General features: G+C 35.9%; 5 protein-coding genes and 1 pseudogene across 11 annotated transcripts in view; 5 read left to right on the top strand and 1 right to left on the bottom strand.

Annotated features, from left to right (window-relative positions):
- The window catches only part of LOC140984344 (cullin-1-like), a 40,267-nt gene that overhangs the window by 5,556 nt on the left and 10,329 nt on the right, over positions 1-24,382 (top strand). The gene's annotated exons all lie outside the window — the stretch shown is intronic.
- LOC140984819 (uncharacterized) lies at positions 4,749-7,410 on the bottom strand. Its single transcript, XM_073452460.1, has 3 exons — positions 7,215-7,410; positions 6,973-7,097; positions 4,749-5,126 (listed from the first exon to the last, which is right to left on the bottom strand). The coding sequence occupies exons 1-3, from the start codon at positions 7,369-7,371 to the stop codon at positions 4,839-4,841; spliced, it is 570 nt and encodes a 189-aa protein (XP_073308561.1). The 5' UTR covers positions 7,372-7,410; the 3' UTR covers positions 4,749-4,838.
- LOC140984074 (pentatricopeptide repeat-containing protein At4g21190) lies at positions 8,060-10,726 on the top strand. 6 transcript variants are annotated; one of them, XM_073451243.1, is made up of 6 exons: positions 8,060-8,180; positions 8,456-8,543; positions 9,236-9,334; positions 9,476-9,619; positions 9,739-9,951; positions 10,216-10,726. In XM_073451243.1, the coding sequence occupies exons 2-6, from the start codon at positions 8,457-8,459 to the stop codon at positions 10,528-10,530; spliced, it is 858 nt and encodes a 285-aa protein (XP_073307344.1). In that variant the 5' UTR covers positions 8,060-8,180; position 8,456; the 3' UTR covers positions 10,531-10,726. The 6 variants fall into 6 exon arrangements, with proteins under 6 accessions (XP_073307344.1, XP_073307341.1, XP_073307345.1 ...); XM_073451240.1 differs by having other exon boundaries at positions 8,456-8,591; XM_073451244.1 differs by having other exon boundaries at positions 8,123-8,219.
- Positions 11,191-13,076, top strand: LOC140985375 (acyltransferase GLAUCE-like). The gene is made up of 2 exons (XM_073453223.1): positions 11,191-11,778; positions 12,056-13,076. Exons 1-2 carry the CDS (start codon positions 11,320-11,322, stop codon positions 12,947-12,949), a joined length of 1,353 nt encoding a protein of 450 aa, XP_073309324.1. The 5' UTR covers positions 11,191-11,319; the 3' UTR covers positions 12,950-13,076.
- LOC140985177 (cullin-1-like) lies at positions 15,098-22,300 on the top strand. 2 transcript variants are annotated; one of them, XM_073452947.1, is made up of 7 exons: positions 15,098-15,356; positions 15,710-15,809; positions 20,836-21,021; positions 21,116-21,163; positions 21,327-21,530; positions 21,714-21,791; positions 21,969-22,300. In XM_073452947.1, the coding sequence occupies exons 1-7, from the start codon at positions 15,196-15,198 to the stop codon at positions 22,044-22,046; spliced, it is 855 nt and encodes a 284-aa protein (XP_073309048.1). In that variant the 5' UTR covers positions 15,098-15,195; the 3' UTR covers positions 22,047-22,300. The 2 variants fall into 2 exon arrangements, with proteins under 2 accessions (XP_073309048.1, XP_073309047.1); XM_073452946.1 differs by having other exon boundaries at positions 21,966-22,300.
- On the top strand, positions 22,855-24,358 carry LOC140985351 (F-box/kelch-repeat protein At3g06240-like; annotated as a pseudogene).

Genomic DNA, 24,382 nt, shown 5'->3' with positions numbered 1-24,382 from the left:
AAAAAATAAAAATAAAAAAATAAAAAAAATCAGTTGTTTTACAAGGTGATTGATGTTCATGGATTGGATGACAATAAGTTTTTCGATTAGATATGTTTTAAGAAGTTCGACGAAATTCAAGGGACACGTACGTACAAAAATATCAAGAAAAGTTCGGAACAAGGTTAGAAAATCGGGCGAAACATATGGGTTTGCGAGAAAGATTGTTGGCTTTTGATTTTATCCCAAAAATGTGAAGTGTGATGGCAGGTATTGTAGGGTTCATCGGATGCAAATTTCCCAAATAATAGAACATTTTTTCTAGAGTGCCTCGTGAAGCAATGGTCCTATTACCGGGCCTGACCCGACCAATGCCCAACATTGTTCTTGTCAAGACAAAGATTTTGGTTTTGGACCCACCGCATCCCATCAAATTATAATAATATATAACACACAATATCTAATTCTGTTCGCGTATAGATTAATTAAGCTCGTGAATTTTATGAAATTAATATTCGGGTTGTATATACACGGTGTTCGAGCTGTTACATGATTAAAAAATCGAATTCAAATTACAATAAAGTAACTACCACCATAACAGTTGGTGTTATTACATATATTTTATCACATTAACACTATCAACATTAATATTAATCATATGCGGGGATTTGGACCACATATATATACATATAGAATAGTTGCGTAATCCATTGGAATAGTTGAGGTGTAAATGAAGAATACGCACGCATTTGATAATGCTATGTAGCTTTGTTTGTATAGTGATAGATACGGTCAAATGTTAGGGTTGTTGATGCCTTCGAAAGGATAGCTGCAGGTTATCTAATTAGATCCTGTACCGCTGTGTTGCGGATATATATACACAAAAAAATCTTCTGAGATTGTATCATATGTCAAACGTTTAGATTCAGAAAAACTATAATATCGCCCCTAAAATACCAAACACCACAAGGATATAGTCAATGATCATATCCGATACCATTTACTTTTTTAAAGGTCGAACATTGTCGAAACAATAATTGTATATTCACAATATATTCATCTTGTATCATATTCAAAGTTATCAAAGATGCAACCATATATATATCTTCATGGGGAAATTCCCTTTCAAATCCAGATTTCCGAGTTTGGATACAAAATCTGTATCTTAAAATAATACTTAAATAAGTCCAATTTTTTTAAAGTTTTTTAATTAAAAAAAAAAAAGCATAAGTGGTTTTGATATTAGGATAAATGTTCGAAAATATTTTTGTTTTTATGTTTGAATAGATGTGGAAGCAGAAGGCCAAAAGCCAAAATTTTTAGCTTCTAAAGAACACTTTCTAAATGTTTTTTAAAAACAGCTTTTGAAAGCAGAAGCCTAAAACCAAAAATTATTGCTTCTGAAGAACATTTTTTAAAGCAACTTTTGTAATCACACAACTCTTGTGAGACCGTCTCACAATCCAATTTTATGAAAGGATTTTCGATACGATCAATCTATAAAAATATTATTTTATATCGAAAGAAATTATTTTTGAATGTAAATTAAAAGTATTATTTTTTGTTAGTTATATTACGAAAAAATATTGTGCAATATACGTTCATTTGAGTGAAAAATTATTTTTTATGTCAAAAGTATTTTTCACTATATATATAGACTGAGCCGACTCGTCTCACGAATATAGATATGTGAGACCGTTAACCTACTCTTTTAACCAAATAATATATTTGTAAAAAAATTAATCTCATTAAAGAAAAATTGCTTTTAGTCCATTAAAGATATATATATATATATATATCTTTAATGCTCACTATTAAAACTTGATTCTATGTTGGATATAATTATGAGAATTATAAAGAAAAAGAATGTACATTTCCCAGGATTAACTATGCGTAAGCTATATAAACATGAAAACCATTTTAATTATAAATTGCATCATTTTATGATTTTAGGGTCTGGCATGAGTGGTGGGTGGGTCTTATCTATCTTCTAAAATATTATCCATGCAAACATTTGTGATATATGGTACATGAAAATAAATTTGTGGAGAATTTCAGAGTGTATTTGGATCGAGAGATTTGGAGTCATATATTTCAAATCCTTTCGATGGTTTGAAATCCATCTCGTTTGTTAATTTATATAGATCTAATGATAATTCCGATGAATTTGAACTAAATCCAAAATCATTATAATTTCAAATATGTTCTTCAAATCTCTCGATTCAAATCAAATTATTCAATCTAAACACAACCTTAATAAAAAGACTTACATCAGATGTGGGCTCATATGCCCACCACTGAATAGCTGGAACTTTTTTTTATCACAAAATTATTAAAACATAATTCGGTAAATAAAATAGTAGTATATGATTCTTTGAAATATAGCACACACTCAAACACATTAATGTGTGTGTATATCGCTTTTTTTTTTTTAAAAAAAAAATAATTTATGTCAAACATGAGAATTTTAAGGGTAGCTGCTACGAATTTACCGTCAATGACAAAAGATATAGAATGTACCGAAAATACTGTAATCTAAAGGACAAATTCAATTTCGTTAACTATTATAAAAATATTTTCTATTAAATAGGAACTGTTGCTCTCTCGATCCCATTGGTTTCCCCAACTTCCAACAAAAGTCCCAAATTGTCGCAAAATGCATGCATAGAACTGATATGTATATATATATATATATATGTGTGTGTGTGTGTGTGTGTGTGTGTGTGTGTGTGTGTGTGTTGAGTTGGCATCAGCTAAATAATATTTTTCACCACGAGATGCCACGTCATCTACCCAATATTTACATTCAAGCTTCTTACTTTATATGATATATAGAGTTTATATTAATTAATTCATCCAAATGGGAAAAATATGTTGGGGAAACTAATAATCTATATAATTTATCTTGTTAAATTATTAAGAATTTGGCTGAAATCTTAAACAGAAGCGCACTTGAAGTCATAATCATAAATTCTTTAGAACGTGTCTTGATCTTTCAAATTTATGTCCGCTTTCCTTGAGAGAATCATTTAGTTTTCTCTTTTGAACTATTTTTTTAATGGAGAAGAGAATAAAGAACGTGGTGTAGTGTGATCAGGGGACCATGACTTACGTATAGATAATGTCTATCATTATCTTCTGATATTTCTATTTTAACTCATCATAAAAACAAAAAGTACACTTATGTCTCTACACATTAAAGGCTCACAACCTATTAGATACATTAAAGTCCAATAACCCGAAACCTTAGTTGATCACTTTATTTTGGGCTTAACTTAATAGACAACCAACAACGCATGATTATTCACATATAAGATTGTAGTTTACCGATATTGGTAAACCTCTCTATATGAGTCAGAGACTCCTTGACACAAAGAGATGACAAAAAATATCGTAGCATACCCACAATAATATGTATTTTCTAATCAAAACCCTGCACACTTTATCCAACATGCTTCGCTGTTATGTTGAGTAAAAGAGATATAGAGGAAATGGCCCAGAACAACATTTGTACAAGCGCATGTGAACATGAACAACCCCTTAGGAAAAGCCGAATTTTGATTCTTTGTGTGTTCCATGAATGTATTAAGAGATATTTTGGGTATTTCTTCGATCGATTCAGAAATAAAATTGGTAAAACGACTAAGACTCGATGTACTTTTGAATACACATAAAACGTAAATGTTAATTTATTCGTTTAAATGAAAGACAACTGCCTTTAAGTCGTCATTGATCGATTAGTTAATTAGCTGTCGATGGAACTTGAAATTTTAAACTTCAAGATATTTTGGAACAAGATATTTTATGTATGTCAATATCAAATTTGAATATATGGCCCGCATTGGCTGCTAATGGTACATGCACGAATATATACGTATATATTATAGGGATTGGGACTGATAATAAAGCAATAGTTATAAATCTTGCTTTGTGAATTTATGTCGCCTCCTGTGAAGATTTTATCTACATACAGATAATATTTATATTTATAGTTTAAAAAATGAGAACACTGTCTGAGAAATATATATAATTGATTAGTTGATTTGTTTTATGGTAGTTTTTCTGTGATATGATCTTACGGATACACGGGTCGATTCGATCTATACCTAGAGTGAAAAGTAATATTTTTGACATAAAAATGATATTTTTTTATTAATCAGATCGGATAGATGATCCATCACGTAAAATTGTAGACGATTCACAAATCTTTGGATCCATAAGTTTAAGCTCTCTTCACCATATGAGATTGAAGATTTAATATTCTGTTGATACATGCATATTGTTTCATAAGACTAAACACTAATTCTAATCCGTTATCAGAATCAAAATTTATGATTTGAACTCATCTATCGGTCACATTTTATATAAAAGTATTTGAAAATTAATTGAGCTATCACATTTTCAAGTTGATTTTATTATAATTCCTTGTGTCTCATAGAAAGTATTTATCTTTATATTGAAAAATATAATATCAAAATCATAAAAAAAAAACAAAAAATTATAATCTCAAGTGATTTACTAACAACATGCCCAACAGATGGTTGAGTTAGATTCCTTTTTCTAGCCTTCGTTTTGGGGTCGGGCAGTTTTTATTTTATTTTTAATTCTCGTCTCCAATTTTAAGTAATTTCTTTCCTTTGAATGTATAAGTGGGCAGCAATGCATCAGCATCACTGTACAGTGCAACATGCTAGTTTAAGACTATTTACCAAAATATGACTATTTACCAAAATATAACAAAATTTCACTAACCATGTCCACTTTGTATATAGCCAACACTTTCTCATTTCTACAAAATCTATTCCTCGTACAAAGTCGCTAAGAAAACGCAAATATAGACACAGATGAATAGGGGTAGTTCATTCTTGGTCATTTTTGGTTTTATTTTTGACCTCGGGAAACGAGGCAACAAACTGGACAATCTTTTGAACCTGTGTAACATCAACACGAAAACGACCAGCAATCTGAGCGATATCCATCGGGCCATCATGGTCCTCGGCCTTGCCTTCATACAGCAGGATGATTTGCCTTAGCTGTGATACATTCAGGGTTCCAGGAGAAACAGGCCTCTCCTCATATCGGCTGGAATCTTGGGTAGTATTCCTTAATTTTGGCAAAGGCCTTTTGTATTTCTCCACCACAGAGGCCTGTGAAAGAAAAACCGGTATTTGAGTAACTTGAATCAAGGTGTGTTGTAATCAGGCTTGCCCTTAATTAAATGGATTTAATTGGAAAAAATATTAGGACAAGTGACTCCGCCTTTGAATCCTAATAAAATCCAAATACCATGCCAGTGCTAGTGTCAGTGTTGTTTCTTGTGATATAGTCAGTTGAAACTAGAGATTGTGTGGGTAAGGTGATGTTCAGTGGAAACTAAAGGGGTTTAATCGGTCTCAATACATCACAAATCCGAAAAATTATACTTCTTGCACTAAAAATTGCAGTATTGTGAATTTGGTTGATAGATCGAACACAAAGTGCAAAATCCTTATTTCCTCTATAACGACAAAAGAAAGGAGATGAAGTAAAGGCATCACAATGTCACTAACAATTAAACGGACTAAAATATTTCAATGGAAAATATTTGCATGCTAAATGTCTTACGCAGCGCCATTCTTTCTATTCTGCACAGGAGCAATATATACAATATTATATTATGCATTAACAATTGTTCCTAGAATGGTACAGAACGAGCCATTAGGAAAAATCACTAAACGCCATTGGTAACAGGAACTGCTGCTGGATAATTCTAGGGTCATTTCCACAAATTATTCGCAAGACCACTACAAATAAACTTCTGCACGTTCTCTATCCTAGACAAGCTCTTGAGTTCTTGTCAACAAACAAAATGAGCTGTTGATCAAGGTTTCACGTAGCTTTGTCCCTATGGAAATTTGGGTACATAGGAATGTTTCTCAGGCAAATGAAAAATCCCACTTAGAATTTGATAAATGCATCGATTGTCACAGGCTGAGCTCAGGAAAAGATGCTTTGGACATTGCATGCAAGCATCATTGGACAATATAAATGAAACTTCAACAAAAATGAAGCTAGTGAACTTATCTATGTACCGATCAAAATGGCAGATTCTTCCATATCATAAAACCTCAGTACCATGGGGAGTATTCGGAGATTGACAGTAACACCCCAAATCCGATGACTGTCCTCACTATACCAAGACGAGTCTTTCCAATATGTTAATGCCCTCACTCGCACATACTTTAGGAAACTTCTCAGGGATCACCCATCCCCGAATTGTCCCAAGTCAATCACGTTTATCTTTGGAATTCTTATTTGATGAGCTCCCGAAAAAAAACACGCTGGAAAGACTCGTCTTGATACGATAGGGACGGTCGTCGAATCTAGGACGTAACATTGACCTTCTTAATTAATCATCTAAATCGGGAAAAAAGCCAATCAAATGGTTCCAACAACAACCTCATCACTTTTCCACGCATTTTCCAACATGATAGTCGCAAAAGACACAGAATAAAAAAGAACGAGGTACAACATGAAGTAGTGACTTCTAAAGTGTCAAGTGTCAACATGTTACATAAGAGAAATTAAAACGAATCTCAATCCTATGAAACAAGAAAAGCAACGTTTTCTTCACGCAATCCTACCACATGAGTTCCAACAAATGTCTCAATCCTATGAAACAAGAAAAGCAACGTTTTCTTCACGCAATCCTACCACATGAGTTCCAACAAATGACTCGTAGGAAAAAAGAAGTAACTTAAATGGGAAAGAATGACTTTGGGATTGCAAAGTTTGCATCTTTAAGAAAATCTTGAAAAAATCTAAACTTCTATTCAATTGGCGTGCTCAACTAGGTGAGAATAAATTATGCGATCAATAGAATCAAATTCCCATCTTTCAAGAAGTACTAAAAGAACTATCGATGAACAGAATACAAAAACTATCAGGAGTATTTCTAAATGCATACAACAAATAAACCAGCAAATGGTTGAGTACTGAGTTCTAGAACCTCACCTCCCCCATCTCAAGCTTCCCTCCAGGCTTGGGTCGAATTCTTCCCACCATTTGATTAAGCATAACATCGTATTGTGGATCACGATCTTCAAGTACATTGTCGCTATTCACTCTCGATGCACCTCCTGAACATATCCATATTTGGAAATAGAAAATTCATTAAAACAACCAAATCACTAGAAAGCTTTTACGAATATAAATTTCAGAACATTTTCAGTAAATTAGCTACTCAATTAAATTACCAGAGTCAGAAGTGACGCCAGAATTTAAGGGTTCCTGGTTGATGGGAGCAGCTGGTGGCCGGCGTTCAACGGGCTTGCTCAGAGATGAAGGAGGCGGCGTCGTATCAACTCTGGACCTGCCGATCCTTCCAGTTGCTCGACGGAGTGCCTGACCCATTAATCTTCTTTCCAATTCCACCCTTCCTTTTCTCAAAATTTATTTGTCTCCCACGTCTAATAAAAATGGGCCAGACCCATGGGCTGTTCGTTTGACTTTCAGCCCAATACATAATCGTCTTCCAAATCTATTTGGACCAAGTCTCCGATAGAATAAGAATCAACAACTCGAGCTAGTCATCGGTAATCCAAACGATCCTCTCAGAACTAGAAAGGAAATAATTGATGAATTCTTGCATACTGCATTCATTTCTCAAAGCATTCATTTCCCAAATATAACATAAAAAGATAGATAAAGCTTTATTAGATTCAATCTAAAAAGTTTTTTTCACAATTTTAAATATAAAAAAATTTCAAAAATATATTTCAAAACATTTCTTACAAATAAAATATTTATTTAAATGAAACTACAATATCATGATCAAATCATTCTTTAAAAAATATCTAGTTGGAATACATTTAGAAAAATTGTTATTTTTTTTACATAAAATTTATTATATATTGACATCATGAATTTCTAGATTTTATCATAATAATTAAATACTAACTATTATTTGGTCAAACCATTTTCATTGGGTTCAAGTCCAATAACATCGGCTTCCTTTTGCTGCTTCATTTGAAAATAATTGGGCTCCATTATTGGGCTTAGGGCTTTGACTGTAGTCCAATGTCTGGAAAATTTTGCAGCCCGACGGGTCTGCTCTGCTACGACGTCGGTTTTCGCCAACAATTGTTCAAAACTGCTGCGTTCTGGATTTCTGGAACCGTTGCTATCTCTCTTCTTTGCCGAAGTGTGGGTTGATTGTTCGTGTATGAATTTTGTTTTATCTGAGGCTGTAAATTTACATCGTGAGTTCTGTTTATTGGGGATGATGTTTTGGGACAGCTGAAAGTTGTCAAATTGTTACCCGGTGGAATTTTCTTTTTTAACAGATCAGTCGATATGTGGAGAATCTTTCTTAGTTTGTTGTCAAATTGGGTTTTTGGGAAATGAACTTATTTTGGGTTACCATGGAAAATATCTATTCACTAAATTTAACTTCCATCTTCTCTAATCACTCATTCCTATCTTGCTTTTGTTTCAGGATGCTCGGCTTGAGGCATTCTCTGGGAATTTTCGGTACAGGATTGGAACCTGTTCAGTTTTCGAAGAACAGCTGCAGAAATCTTGTGGTAAGCTTTCCCATCAACGAGGACATGTTTTCAGTTTCTGCAAAAACTGTGAGCGCCCACTTCTCCAGTACTCTGCATTATTAGTATTATTTTGTTGAAAGTCAAACATGTCTGAATGTTTCATTGCTCCGACACTGCATTAGTTTACTTAGTGTGGTATGTTACTTATATGTTTTCTGGTATTCTTTTTTTGTGCACTCTTATCCCACGAAATCAGTCGGAAGGTCAAGAAATTTAAGTGGACGTGTGCTGTTTAACGACCTTAAGTCAAGTTTATTGGATACTCTGATTAAGTGGAAAATGCACTCGGTGTTTGTGTGATTTTCAAATTCCCCGTATATAAATAGGAAAATTTCTCACTAGGATGAAAATAAGACCTACCATCACTGTAACGTATAAAATAATCAACTGGACAGAGCCAAAATTTGGCGAGTTTCAGTTTGTGGCAGGGAAATGGTTTTGAGGAAATATTTGGTTTAGCTTGTGTTGAATTTGGAACTAAAAAGCATGTTTGTAGGGCTTCTAGCAAGAATATGAAGATTTGCCTGTTTTTCTACAAAAAAGAATGTTGATTGAATTCCTTTAGGTCTGATACATATCCTTGAATTAGTGTGTATATATATGATGAACAAGTAGTCTCTCTACAATCCCGTGTATTGACAGATGTCTCACATTACTGATAAATTTTTCAGCAATGCGGTGCTAAGGGTCCTCGACCAAGGTATCCCCGTGTCTGGAAAACCAAAAAGAGAATAGGGACCATTTCAAAGTCCCTGAAGCTTATTGAGTGTGTAAGTTTTCCTCCGTTGTAAGATATAATGCTTGGCAACAAGTATGTTTGATTTTCTCGTGACATTGTAAGTTGTTCATTTTTTCTTGCCAGCCAGCACTTCGAACAAAAAAAAGTGATTGTTTCCATTGGATCATTGTAGATTAAGGGATTATCAAATGTCAAAGAGGAGGTGTATGGTGCTCTTGATTCCTTTATTGCATGGGATTTAGAATTCCCCCTGATTACAGTGAAGAAAGCTTTGAAAAGCCTTGAAAATGAAAAGGAGTGGAAGAGAATAATTCAGGTATATAAATACACATTTTAGTGTCTCTCTGAGAATAATTCATGTATATAAATACACAGTTTAGTGTCTCTCTATTAGTTGCTTGACATAATTTGATCTTACTGCACATTGGAGCACAGGTAACAAAATGGATGTTAAGCAAAGGTCAAGGGCGAACAATGGGAAGCTATTACGCTTTGCTGAATGCTTTGGCAGAGGATGAACGACTTGATGAAGCTGAAGCTCTCTGGGGGACACTATTTTCTGAAAACTTGGAAAGCATGCCCCGTATCTTCTTTCAAAGGATGATCTCAATCTATTATCATAGAGACATGCATGATAAGATGTTTGAGGTACCTCCTATTCGGCAATTCCTAACTATCCCAAAAAAATTTAAAATTTATACTGTTTTCGTGAAAGAATTAAATATGAACCCTACTCTCTTAAAAATGCATTATATTTCCATCTCGATTACATAGATGAGGTTGAATTTGGCTAATTTGCATCAAATGCATTGTAATTGTATATTATTTACGTCTTCATAAAGTATTGAGTTTTCAAGGAATCAGACATATGTCTAGATTTGCTGCTCAAAAGATTCTTCTTTTCAAATTTAGATATTTGCTGACATGGAAGAGCTCGGCGTTCGACCCACTATGCCAGTCGTTAACATGGTCGGGGATGTATTCAAAAAGCTTGACATGTTGGACAAGTACCAAAAATTAAATAGAAAATATCCGCCACCAAAATGGGAATACCGATATATTAAAGGTAAGCGTATCAAAGTCAGAGCAAAATATCTTGGTACAACAGATGATGATGGTGAGATAAGTCCTGACAAAGAAGACGATAGCGATTTAATGGATCATAATGATAATTCTGAAATTAGTTTTGATGAATGCAAGGAGGTAGATAATATGTATAGCAACTAGCAAGTTCTAGTTTTCCTTGTTATTTGAAGTTAGTTTCTGTACTCTGTCACAAGGAATGAGTACTAGATGATCATGAGTATATTCTGATACATATAACTTTTGTTGAAATTTTTTGTATCATAGATGGATATGTTTCCACAGATTCTACTGTGTATCAAGTAGTCTATCGTTATATAAGAATACTTGGTTTTATTTATGATGCATTCAATTGAATTATATCTGTTTTTTGTTTTGTCTAAATCTTTTTCTAGAAGATGCCTCAGTTATTTACTAACAAAAAATGAGAGGAAAAAGAGTTGGTAAAAATTAGAACAAACAGAATAGTCGCTTTCAGTTATATAAGAAATCTTTGAATTTTCTAGCCATTGAGTTAGCATCTCTATGCAAGAACAAGATATTAGGCGTGCATAATATAATTTCTTGGACCTTTAAAGATTGAAACACTCCCAAGTCATACTGTCGTTTCGAATTGGAAGTGAACTCCAAGTTTTTAGCCCCAAGAAATTCCTAAAAAACTTGCAAAAACTTATAGAATCCAATTGAAATCAAGAAATGATAATTTCATGCCTATATTTCAGATCCATGAACTGTAAGTGTACACAATTTTCAACTATAAAATATCCCATTTAACCGATCAAGTTCAACACTGCACCGCTAAAACCTTACTCACACTTTTCTCACCAATTGTCACAGACTAAATAGTATAAGAAATTGATGATATTGCACCTTCCACATATAAATACGTGCACAATATGTTGAAAAAGGCAGTAAGATCGAAGCATTTTCGTCATGGTTTCCCACACTCTCTCTTTAACATTACAAGATTTAAGGAAAGAGGAACAGACTTTACTGTTCTCTCCTAGCAATCCTACACCTGTAGAAACCATGTTTTTATCCAACATAGATCAAGCACTAACTTTTCCGGTCGAAACAGTCTTTTTCTACGAAGTTCCTTCAAATATGACTTTATCAGATACAACTGACGTCGCGGATAAGGTGAAAAAAGCGGTGAGTGAAGTGCTTTTGAGGCCTTATTATTTCATGGCTGGAAGACTAAACTTCAATGATGACACTAAGAGAATGGAACTTATTTGCAATAATGCTGGAGTCATTTTTGTGAATGCAAAATCAAGATTTTCAATCAAGGATCTTGGAAATCTTTCTTACCCGAATCCCACTTTCAGTAATCTGATTCACCGTCCCGGGCTGTATAAAAGCCTAGCAGAAACTGCTGTTTTCACTATCCAGGTAATATCACAGGACCTTCTGTCACATTTTGTGCGTTTGTATGTGAACGCATGCTCTTTTAACATGAGATAAAACGTGTAGGATCAAGTATTTGTTACACAAAAAGTTGTAAATAATATTGATCCAAGCATCATGTCTCTATGAGTGTCTTACACAGGTAATCACACAGGGAGAGTGGGGTTTGTTATTGGTCTCAACCATAAGTGTCAGATAGAAGATTGGAGTGATCAATGAACATTCTTCCTTTGAAATTCCATATTCTCTGATGTTTTTTCAGGTTACAAAATTTAAATGTGGTGGATTTTCAATAGGATTCATGTCAAACCATGCTATTCTCGACGGGAAATCAGCAAGTGAAATGCTTGATAATCTTGCTTCAGTATGCAGAGGAGAAGGCCTAAAATCTCAACCCATCAAAAATGACAGAACTTGCATCAGAGCAAGAAATCCACCCCAAATTCATTATCCACATAAAGAATACGTAGAACTTGCTAAGACAGCATCCCTCGCATCATCTTTCACCTCACAGAAAAGAACATCACCTTCTCCACTGATTTTCTCCGAAAAGTATGCACACAAACTCTTCTCTTTCAGTTTTGAAACGCTGAAACTATTGAAACAAAAAGCCATTTTGAAGTGCTCAACCTTTGAAGCCATTGCCGCACATATTTGGAGGGCAAGAACAAAGGCAGTATTTGATGAGAAAAACCATGATCAAGATTCAACAGTTCTCTTTGCTGTGGACATAAGGAATGAAACGACACCACCTCTACCGGATTCGTTCGCAGGAAACGCTGTAATTACAGCATTTGCAACTGCAAAAGCTCGGGATTTGATCGAAAAACCTTTATCTTTTGGGGTAGAAACCGTGAAAAAAGGGAGGGAAAGAGTGACAGATAAGTATATAAGATCAGCTATAGATTGGCTGGAAGTTCACAAAGGAATTCCAGCAACTTGTGATGGAAGTTTCTATGTGTCAGCTTGGTGGAAACTGCCATTTAAAGAGCTTGATTTTGGATTTGGAAAGCCTCGACATGGTGGTCCGATTGTGAGTGGGAATGATGAGTTTGTTCTTCTTTTATCTGATGAAAACGGGATAGGAATTAATGTGTGGATGGGGCTAGAAAAGGAGAAAATGGAGAGGTTCAAGTCTTGTGTTTTTGAGATATGAGATAGTTGGATATGCTTTGAGAAGTTGATTTGTGTTCTCTTTTTTTCTAAACATACATATAATGCATGGTATTTTTATCTGATTAGCTAGAAGCACGTTTTCGTGTGAGTTAATAATATAATGTAATAATTTCTGCAGTCTAATATTTAATTTTTTGTATAAGTTATTATAATTTTTTTTATGTGGTGTTATCATAAGTTAGCATCTATAATTATTGTTAGAATTAGTCTAGTAATTTATTTTTAGTCATTTTTTTCGACCCTGACGTTGATGTCTGTAGTGTCATAACAACACTCTCGATGAAAATTGACGTAAGCAAAACACTTCGATTTAAAAATGATATATTTGTGTTAAAACTTGAGGATAACATGAAAATAACAATTTAGAGGGGTGTCAATGAATTGTTATACAAAATATGTCAAATAATGTTAAATTTAAACTGTGCTAACAGTTCATGTCAATATTCTAATCAGACTTAGTAATTTAAGCTACTAAAATCAATTTCTAAGTTCGGAAACAACTCAAATTACATAGTGAGTATAATATATATAAATGCAACAGCTCACTTTATGTGAGTGGACTTATCAACACATATAACAATCTCAAGAATTTGTTTATGGAAGTTCGAATGCTAAGCTACTATGTCTCTCCTTTTTCTATTTCGAGAAGAATTTTACTAGAAGATTTGATCGGTACAATAACTTGTGCAAACTCACTTCAGCTCGGTTCAATAACCCTAATGAGCTAAAATTCTTAACACTCTTTACTTCAACTTGATCTGTTCAGAAACAGACTTTTGACATTTATGATTGATTATCACAATACAACAACGCTCGTGTATAAAAGATAAGTGAGAATACGAAGTGCACAATATTGATATTTAATCGATCTGATGAAAAACTTAGTGCGTGTGCAAGAACAAATTAAAGATGAATCTTTTGAGAAAGGTTGTGTGATTTTAATGATTGATGAAGATTAATAAAACAGTAGCAGTTCCAAGAGAGGTCTTCAGTCTTGTTGCATTCCTTATTTTTAGATGTTGGTCTCAACGTTAATAAATATACATGGTACTTACAAATGTAATGGGTAGCCGATAATTGTGCAGATATTGTCACGTATCCTTATCTTGTTGTCGGATATAATAATGGTCAATTCAAATTTCTCGGACACTAGCTGCAAGTGATGACTAATAAATCTCATATCTTTTGTCCTTGCTGACAATTTTATTATAAACTTGAAGATAGTCTGTTTGTCTTCATAGAATGTTAACAGAATGATCTTCAAGTTGATTTGTTCTGCTAAAACGGCTTGGTTCAAGTTATGCTGATGAATAAACTCTATCATATCGAAATAGTTGAGCAGCTCGATTTGTCTGTTCAAGAAATCTTGTAACATCGTAGGTTGATCAGTACACTTGTAGTTTTGATCAATTTAATTTAATGATATGTATTGATATAAGTTTAAGATGGTTCGATTTAATTTAGGATAATTAAAATTTAGATATAAATTTTATTACAAAACAAATGTGTGATGTTATACGGGGAGATGGAAATATTGCGGATCCACTACAAGAAAACACTGACATTTAATTAGTCACCTTTACATTTTGTGACCATCTAGAACAAATCGTCGCTAAGTCCGCATTTTTTAACGGGAGTACACTTTGAAACGAAAATATATTCAACAAAATAGTTGTAGGAGTCTTCTGACAAAATAAAAAAATATGTAATTGTCAGCAAAGTTGTTTCTGCTTTATAATTATAATTGTTAAAATAAACCAATGGGACGGATCGACTCGAATATGTCAAAATCATTTGATCAATTGAAAATTTGTCAACCTAGTTGCATATTTGGTGAGAAGACGAACTTATCAATTTTTATTTATATTTGATGAGTTGGGACCGCACGGTTGACTCGCAACCCATCACTTGATGGGCGAGCCGGCTGCTATTTGGGTGGGTTGGGAATTTCTCGAACCAAGCCTGCCAAATTAGTTAGGACGGGATGGATCACTCGAGCATCTCAATCCATTTTTACAGCAGATTCCCATATATTTTAATGTTTTCCTTTTTTTTTTTCAATAATTTGTCTGATGTTGACTTTAGACTTAGTCAACTAATCAATATCTGTAGACCGTTTTTTTAGCTAATATCTGTAGACGCCCGAGAAATTGTTGCAAGTCGTTCGGTCAATGATTTCTCTCCTCTCACTTGACAATTCTCATCTCCACCATCTCCGCCCTGAAGATGTCTGACAGTGCCTCCGGCGCCGTGAAAAATGCTCGGACTTTTGAGGAGGCGTGGCCTATTTTGCAGGAAGGCATCGACAAGCTTATCCACCATCTTGAACATGAAGGACCAGGCATTTCTCAGATATTCACTTCAGATGAGTACATGCGGTTTTACACGTATCCTCGTCTTAGTACTTCGTTACTCTGAAGTCGTGTTATGAAATCATTTCCAGACATGAAATTTATCTCTATTGATTTATCTGTATGTTTGAATCAAGCTTGAAACTTTATTGAAAATCTGTGGTTCCTACGTTACCATTTCAAGACAAGGAATTTATCTCTGCATAGGTCGATATTGTGATTTGCCGGATGTGGGTTGTAATGTTCAAGTGATTCAAAACTGAATATTTGTGCACTGAAATGAGTTTGATCATCCTAAGATTGATGAAATGAAGGATACTGCACCGGTTATTTGTGAATATTGTGGTTAAATTTTTGTGAAAATAGTGCTTCCTTACATCATGAACCAGGTGTGTTTATGAGGTATGTTATCCTAATCCACTTGGTTCTGACACTCGGAAAATGTACGATCAATATGGAAAAACGTTTCACGACTACATCTCTTCCAAGGTTAGAAGATTATTACGTAGGAACTCAAGGATTGAAAATAAATGGAGAGTTATCTCATTTCTTCTGTAAAACTCATTTATCCAATTCTTGAATACAATTTATATCCTTTAGACTAATTAGTAAGCTAACTATCATCTAACAGCTTATTAACCGACCAACCATTATTTAACCAACTAACTGTAGGATTTTAGTTGAGTATATCTGATATCCCCCCTCAAGATGTACTATAAACATTTTTTATAGACATCTTGGATAATAATGTTGTCAAGGTAGTGGATGGTAAAGGTTTGGTAAACATGTCCGCAAGTTGTAAGTTGGAACTAATAGGGATTAGTTTGATTGAACCATCTGCTATTTTTCTCCGAATAAAATGACAATCGATCTCGATGTGTTTTGTCCGCTCATGAAATACTGGATTGTTGGCGATATGTATTGCGGATTGGTTGTCACAGAACACAATAGCTGGTATAGGAGTTGAAATATTAAAGTCTTGAAGTAGTTGTATGAGCCACATGACTTCGCTTGTAGTGCTAGCCAATGCCCGATACTCTGCTTCAGTGGATGAACGGGAGATAGTGGCTTGCTTCTTTGCTTTCCAGGAGATCAAGGCATCACCAAGGAATACACAGAAGCCTGTGACTGACTTCCTTGTGTCTGTGCAAGCTGCCCAATCAGCATCAGAGAAGGCCCGAAGTTGGGTGGTAGACGATGCAGGAAAAAATATTCCTTGACCAGGAACCAATTTGAGATAGCGTAAAAGATGGTTTACTGCCTGCATATGTGTTGTCCGAGGCTTAGACACAAACTGACTGAGTTTGTGGACTGCAAAAACAATGTCGGGGCGTGATAAAGTGAGATATAGAAGGCGACCAATGAGTCGCTGGGAGATATCTTCAAGTGGCTCGCCATCATGATTGTTTAAGTGCAGACGAGGTTCCATGGGAGTTATAACAGGCTTACTGGCCAATAATCCAGTGTCCTCTAAAAGTTTTAAAGTGTAAAGTCGTTGAGAGAGACAAATCCCCTGCTTAGATCTTGCAATCTCAAGCCCAAGAAAGTATTTAAGTGAACCCAAATCTTTGAGTTTAAAGAGACCTTGGAGAGATGCCTTTAATGTTTGAATAAGATGAGAAGAAGGGCCTGCAATGATGATATCGTCTACATAGACGAGTAGAGCAATGAAAGAAGATCCTGAACCTTTTGTGAATAAGGTGTGATCAGATTGAGATTGGTTGAATCCTGACTGAATTAATGCTTGAGAAAACTTGGTGTACCACTGTCGAGACGCCTGACGAAGTCCGTAAATCGATTTGTGCAGTTTACAGACAAGCTTGGTGGATGAATGCTCACGTGAGATCTGTTTTGAATACCCCTGGGGCATGTCCATGTAAACTTCCTCCGATAAGTCGCCATTAAGGAAGGCGTTGTTCACGTCGAGTTGAGAAAGTTGCCAATGGTGGCTAGCTGCTAGAGCAAGCAATACTTTGACAGTAGCTAATTTAGCTACTGGCGAAAATGTTTCAAAGAAATCGATACCCTCTTGTTGAGTATATCCTTTGGCTACAAGCCGAGCCTTGTGTCGATCAATGGACCCATCCGATGCATATTTGATTTTGTACACTCACCTACATCCGATGGAGTGTTTTCCTGTTGGCAAGGGAACAATTGACCATGTATGATTGGCTTCCATGGCTTCCAGTTCCTCGTTCATGGCTTTTCGCCACTGAGGGAGATGGACAGCTTGATGGAAAAATTGTGGCTCATATTGAGATGAAACATTGAGTACAAAGTTTCGATATGAAGGTGATAATGAGTCATAGGAAATGTATGCTGTCAATGGGTATAGAAGCCTGGAATGTAGTGGTGCTTTGGATTGCAGTAAATTGCAATGGTAATCACGAAGATATGACGGGGTTTGTGTGATTCTAGATGATGTGCGATGAGGGATCATGGCTGACGATGTGGTGTCTGTTGGACAGTTGGAACTTGATTCAAGTAATGAATGAGATTGATGTGGAGTGGCCGTGTCCGCTTTCTGCATGTTGAATGGAAGAGGTAGGACAATTTGAGGGAATGGATCGATGTCTACCTCTGAATGAATCGACATGAAAGGGAATGTACTTTCATGAAAAATCACGTCTCTGGAAACAAACACTTCTCTGCTGCTGATGTCAAGCAATTTGTAACCTTTAATGCCCGGGGGATAACCTATGAAAACACACGCACGAGCTCTAGGTGACAGTTTGTCACGATTACTTGCCAGTGTGGAAGCAAAGGCGAGGCATCCAAATGTCCTTAGGAGCGAGTAATCAAAACTTTTCTTGTACAGAATTTCATACGGGGACTTGCTGTTGTTTGAATGAGAAGGTACGCGATTGATTAGATAAGTGGCAGTCAATACACACTCTCCCCAGAACCTAGCTGGTACACGTGACTGGAAAAGTAAGGATCTTGCTACATTGAGCAAGTGTTGGTGTTTTCGTTCAACCACCGAGTTCTGCTGCGGAGTTTGAACACAGGAGAACTGATGTATAATGCCCTTTTGAAGGAATAAATCTGTGAAAGCAAGTTCTTTTGCATTGTCAGTGCGAAACACTTTGATCTTTGTTAGGAACTGAGTTTCAATCATGGTGCAAAATCTGGAAACAATACTCTGTGCATCAGATTTGTGGTGAAGTAGATATATCCATGTAAATCGAGAACAATCATCCACTAAAGTCAGAAAATAACGTTGCTGATTTTGCGTGGAAATGTGGCACGGTCCCCAAACATCGCAATGTATAAGATCAAATGGACAAGCAGACACATTATGATTTGAGATAAATGGCAATCTTCGTTGTTTAGCTATCGGGCATATGAGACATGACTTACATTTACCCAGTTGAAGTGTACTGTATTGTAAAGGGTCTTTCAAAAGTTCCATTACTCTAACAGATGGATGGCCAAGTCTACAATGCCATAAATCCACCGATACCTGATTTATAGACTCCTTCTTATACTCTGAAACTGAATCAAGAACATATAGCTCGTTGATTTTCCTACCCTTGCCAATCGTCTTCTTCGTCATGGTTTCCTGGATAACAAATGAGTCATGACAAAAGCCGATCACAGAGGTGGTGTTGGCAAGTAGGCAACTCACAGACAATAGATTGAATTTGAAGGCTGGAATGTACAAAACATCTTCAAGAATCAATGAATCTCCAAGTCTAACTTCACCACATAAATTAACCGTGATCGTGGTGTGATCGGGCAGCATGACTGTCGAACTGCTAATAGGTGTGATGGATTTAAACAAAGATGCATTTGAACAAATGTGTCTGGTTGCGCCGGAATCAATAACCCAACATGCTGTAGCTTTCAGAGTGTGAGAATCAAATGTAGATAAACAGGTACCTGTGACATGAGTACTAATGGATTCATTTGCCGAGTTGTGAGGACTGTCAAAGGATGATAAATGTTGAGTGAAAATTGTCCTTAATTGTGCCATCTGGTCTTTGCTAAAGCTTTGAAACACATTTGATGAAGAATCAACTTCCTCGGTAGAATTATATGGCCCTGATATCTGATTCGCACTAATAGCGTTTGGTTTAGTTGAGTAGTTTCCGCGCTGCTTATACCCTGGAGGGTAGCCATGTATCTTGTAACAAGTATCCACCGTGTGACCATGTATGTTACACTTGGTGCAAAAAGGGCGTTCTCGATGCGTGCCTCGGTGTGTTTTTGGCGGCCCTCTTGCCTTGAATTGTGGCTGGTGCTGATCCGTCTTGACAGAGAAAGCCATGCCTCCTGTTGGATTGAGACCCGTAGATTGAACTCTCATGTCCTTTTGGCGTTCTTCTTGAACGACCAGTGAGAAAACTCGATTGATAGGAGGAATGGGATCCATCAATAGGACTTGAGTACGAACTTGAGCAAACGAATCTTTTAGACCCATGAGAAAGGTCATGATGTAGTCCATCTGGAAATGTGCTTCGATCCTTTTTACTCCCTCACAATTGCATCTACCACAACAGCACATTGGTCGAAAGTTATTCAATTCTTCCCAAAGTGCTTTAAGCTTGGTGAAATAGACACTGACTGAGTCTTGTTCTTGTCGTAAGTTTATCAAATCACGCCTCAATTGAAATATACGAGGCCCATTGTGTTGCTGGAATCTTTCTCTGAGATCTTCCCAAATGGCTGCAGCAGAGTCTGAGAATAGAACATCTTTGGAAACTGAATTCAAGATCCACGAGATGACAATATTGTTGCTTCTAGTCCAGTAATTGAGTAAATTCAACTCTGCCGCTGAAGGTTTAGCGATTGTGCCATCAACAAATCCTAATTTATTTTTGACTGAAAGTGCAATCTTCATGGCCCTGCTCCAAGACGAGTAGTTATCTCCGGTGAGCGGTTGTGAGACCAATGTGAGACCAGGAATATCTGAGTGGTGCAGATAGTAGGGACTCATCGGATCATCAATGGCGGATTGACCATTGGAACGCAACGAAGTCGATGAATTTCCGGAAGCCATGAATTACGTTTCTGAAGATGTGTGGAGCGATGGAGCGAAGAATCGGTCTGAAGCTTAGATCTCTGATCGGTAGATCATTGTGTGAGGAAGCTCCTGCTCTGATACCATATTACGTAGGAACTCAAGGATTGGAAATAAAATGGAGAGTCGTCTCTTCTCTTCTGTCAAAACTTACTTATTCAATTCTTGAATACAATTTATATCCTTTAAACTAATTAGTAAGCTAACTATCATCTAACAGCTTATTAACCGACCAACTATCATTTAACCAACTAACTGTTTGATAGGATTTTAGTTGAGTATATCTGATAAAGATTTCTGCTGTTGTACATGCTTATTTTGTTGCCCTCAAAACCAAAATGAAACGAATTTTTCAAATCTGATTATAGTGTTTCTTAAAACATTACTTTGACCCTTTAAACAGTATTATTTCGCTTGTCTTTTGCTAATAAATATATATGCGAACCAACTTGAAAAGGTGCTGAGTTTTCTCCCAATCGTCATGATTTCCAGGTATTGCCATCTTTAAGGGGAAAGGAGAATCAAGATTTATTGAAAGAATTGTTGAAACAATGGACTAACTTTAAAATTTTGACTCGATGGCTCTCGAGATTTTGTTTTTACCTTGAAAGATACTATATACCGAAGGCGGGATTAGTATCACTTCAAGAAACCAGTTACTTGGCCTTCTATAAACTGGTCTGTGATAATCTTCTTGATTTTTGAATGCCGAATCATTACTGCTGTCGTGTTTCATTAAATCTGATAATAATTTCTCCTATATATTCTGTAGATTTGCGGTGAAATCAATGGGAAAGTTACAGACGCAATTCTATCTTTGGTGAGTTTTCTTCCAGTTTATCACTGCTGAAGAATGATGAATTTCTAAATCTATGGTTAATTGTTATACTAAAAACACACACATATATAACTGTCTTGATACACTGGTTTAATTTTAAGTCTGAGTTCATGATAGAGGTGATGCGGTGACCACGTGTTTTCAGATCAACAGGGAGCGTGAAGGTGAACAGATTGATCAAACTTTTGTCAAAGAAATTTTGGATATATATGTGGTGATAGGTGCGGATTCATTGAAATACAATGAAAAAGACTTTGAAGAAGCAATGGTTAATGCCACGGCCGAATTCTATTCAAAAAAAGCCCTGGACTGGATTTCGATTATGTCCTATGAGAATTACATGGTTAAGGTCGATCCCAAGTCTATAGTTTTGCTATTGAAGATGTTAGTGAGGATCTTATGTTACATTCTATAGGATATACAATCAGTGTGGTGGAGAATTTAATGTATAATATATCGGAAGATTCGATATATGAAAACTGTGCGACGACTCGTTGATGTCTTATTTTTGTTCACCATATATGTGATGTAGGTTGAAAAGTGCTTAAAACAAGAGGAAAGTAGAGTTTCAAGCTATTTGAGGTATCAAACCAAATACAAACTACTAGAGGTTCGTTTGCTGTTCTTTCTCCACATATCATTTGGTGCCTGGAGACTTTAACAATTCTGCGTTTGAGTCACCTTATACATATGTACATGCGAAATACAAAAGTGGAAGAAAAATTTAATTATTTTTAATACCAAGCAAAGTTTCTTGATGAAGTGAAGATGTTGTTCATTGCAGCAGATCGTGAAACGTGAATTGCTCACGGTACATGCGAGCAAGCTTGAAGAAAAGAAACATTTGGATGAGGCAGCTGCTTGATCCGATAACTGATATTTCGCATCATCAAGATCGTGTCCTTATAGAGTATCGAACCATTTGTGTATGTATATGGTGTGAGCCATTTATATATGTATGTATCCGTATCGACCGTAACATCTTGATGGATTGAAATGGATATTTATCGTTGTTATATCTGTATGAATTATGGATGTTCGAAAGTGGCAAGTTCTATTTTGTGGATAATTCAACTCTCTGATGTAAATGAGTGAATCTTCTGTACTTGGCTGCGATCACACCTTGTCTGCAAGCTCATGAGTTCGGTCGGGATCGTAAAATTTTATTACAAAACTGTGGACCGAGTATGCATCATCCACATTGGCCATTGCCTTGTGAAGTTGTACATAATGCATACACGAACACTCTCTAAATATTCAGCTTCACACAATGTTTGTATTAGAAATATTTTTGAAAACATGAATAAACTTGTCAAATAACATGGCTTGTAATTGATGAATTTAAAAAATGGAAAATAGCTAAAATGACCATCTAAATCTACCTATTTTGTATTTTGGTCTTGCAATATTGAAATTTGGGTTTTGGTGATGTAATTTAGGTTATGATTTGGTTTTAGTCATTTTTTTACCGAACTGTAAAATGATGTTGAGACATCTTCATCTAGTAATCTATCAAAAATAATCAAAGTAAAACAAAACTTAATTTACATAATCATAACGTAAATTTGAATATTTACATACCAAAATTATAAAAAAAATATTAATTTTTTGATCATCAATATATATCGACATTATGTTCATAGGATATGATCATATTAAAATATGGAATAGTACTCTCTCCGATCCTTGAACCCTCAACTGATACGATGACTTCCCAGCTCCCCCAAGAAATCTTGATCGAAATCCTCTCCAGACTTCCTGCGAAATCCGTAGGCAAGTGCAGGTGCGTGTCAAAACCATGGAAGGATCTACTTTCGAGCCAGCAATTCATTTCCAAAACCCACCAAAGAATCTCATTCTCATCTCCCCTTCTCACTCCCTTCATACCATATCCACGATCCAAGTGGATGGCTTTTCAAGGAATCTCGAGTGGTTACCAGATACTTGGGCTAGATCGTGGGTTCTTCTAATGGCTTGGTATTCTTACTAAATGAAGAAGATGACAAGATTTTGGTGAATCCCATTACTCTGCAGAAGGTGCGTGTTCCAGATTCTCCCGTGGCTTTGTACAAACCAGGGAGGTTTAGCATGCATGGATTTGGATATGATAGTTCCAGTAATGATTACAAGATTGTTACACTTTCACGTTTTGATACTGATAATGAATATGAGCCAGATTGTGATGATACGTTCGTGGATGTGTATTCCGTGAAAAGTGGTGTTTGGAAAAGGCTTGATAGTTCCCCTTATGATCATGCTGACTCTGAAATGGCCTCTGGTGCTTTTGTGAATGGAGCCATTCATTGGTTGGCCAGTAGTCGGGAATCCAGTTACGCATTGGTCATTGCGGCTTTTGACTTTGTTCGTGAGGCGTTCGATGAAATTCCTGCTCCAAGTAGCGTTGATGTAGACATGTTTGTGTTCTACAAACTTCTTGTTCTTGGAGGGTGTCTTTGTATGATTGACAGTATAGGTGGCGATGGAATTGATGTTTGGATTATGAAAGAGTATGGTCTGGTAGATTCTTGGACCAAATTCAGTATAAATCGTGATAGTGGGCCGGATTTAGTTAAGCCTTTGTGCTATGTGGGGGATGGTGAAGTCGTGTTTCTAAGAGAAGAGGAGAGTTGAGTCATTTATGATCCGAAATCAGGGACGTTTAGGGACATGATTGTTGATGGAGTTCCAGCAAAGTTTTTGGATGGAGGAACCTTCGTGGAGAGTGTCGTTTCACCAGTTTTCAATAATGGCAGCTTCAATCTTTTGGTTGAAGTTGGAAATGGTGCGAAATCTTCTTGGTAAAATCGGTTCCATTGGTGTCGTACGTTTTCTTGAGTGTTTTTACTGGTTGTGGCATTGTAAATTTTGTGTTTGGACAAGGTTTAGAGTACCATCGGTGTTCTATTCGCTGCTAACCGTGCACAGATGAAGGGCAGAGGAGTTCCACCTGCACACATTCCCCCATCGGACTTGTGCGGATCCAGAATGGCTACGAGGCTGTATCTCTTCGTAAATCTGTGACCTTTTTGTGCAATGGAATCACCTTCAATACGAATAAAAATTTTGGCCCATCTTCACGTTGGTGCTTGTGATGATGTGAATTTTACGAATAAATTTTGTCCCTTTTTCTGTCTGATTGACAAACTTTGGTCTCGAAGCTGCTTTTCTCAGCAATAAAGTCTCGTGGCAAAAAAGTTAGTT

The sequence above is a fragment of the Primulina huaijiensis genome, chromosome 9 (assembly GCF_012295235.1).
Source record: "Primulina huaijiensis isolate GDHJ02 chromosome 9, ASM1229523v2, whole genome shotgun sequence".
NCBI lineage: Eukaryota > Viridiplantae > Streptophyta > Magnoliopsida > Lamiales > Gesneriaceae > Primulina > Primulina huaijiensis.
Note: the sequence above shows the minus strand (reverse complement) of the source record. Positions and strands in the feature narration are given on the sequence as shown.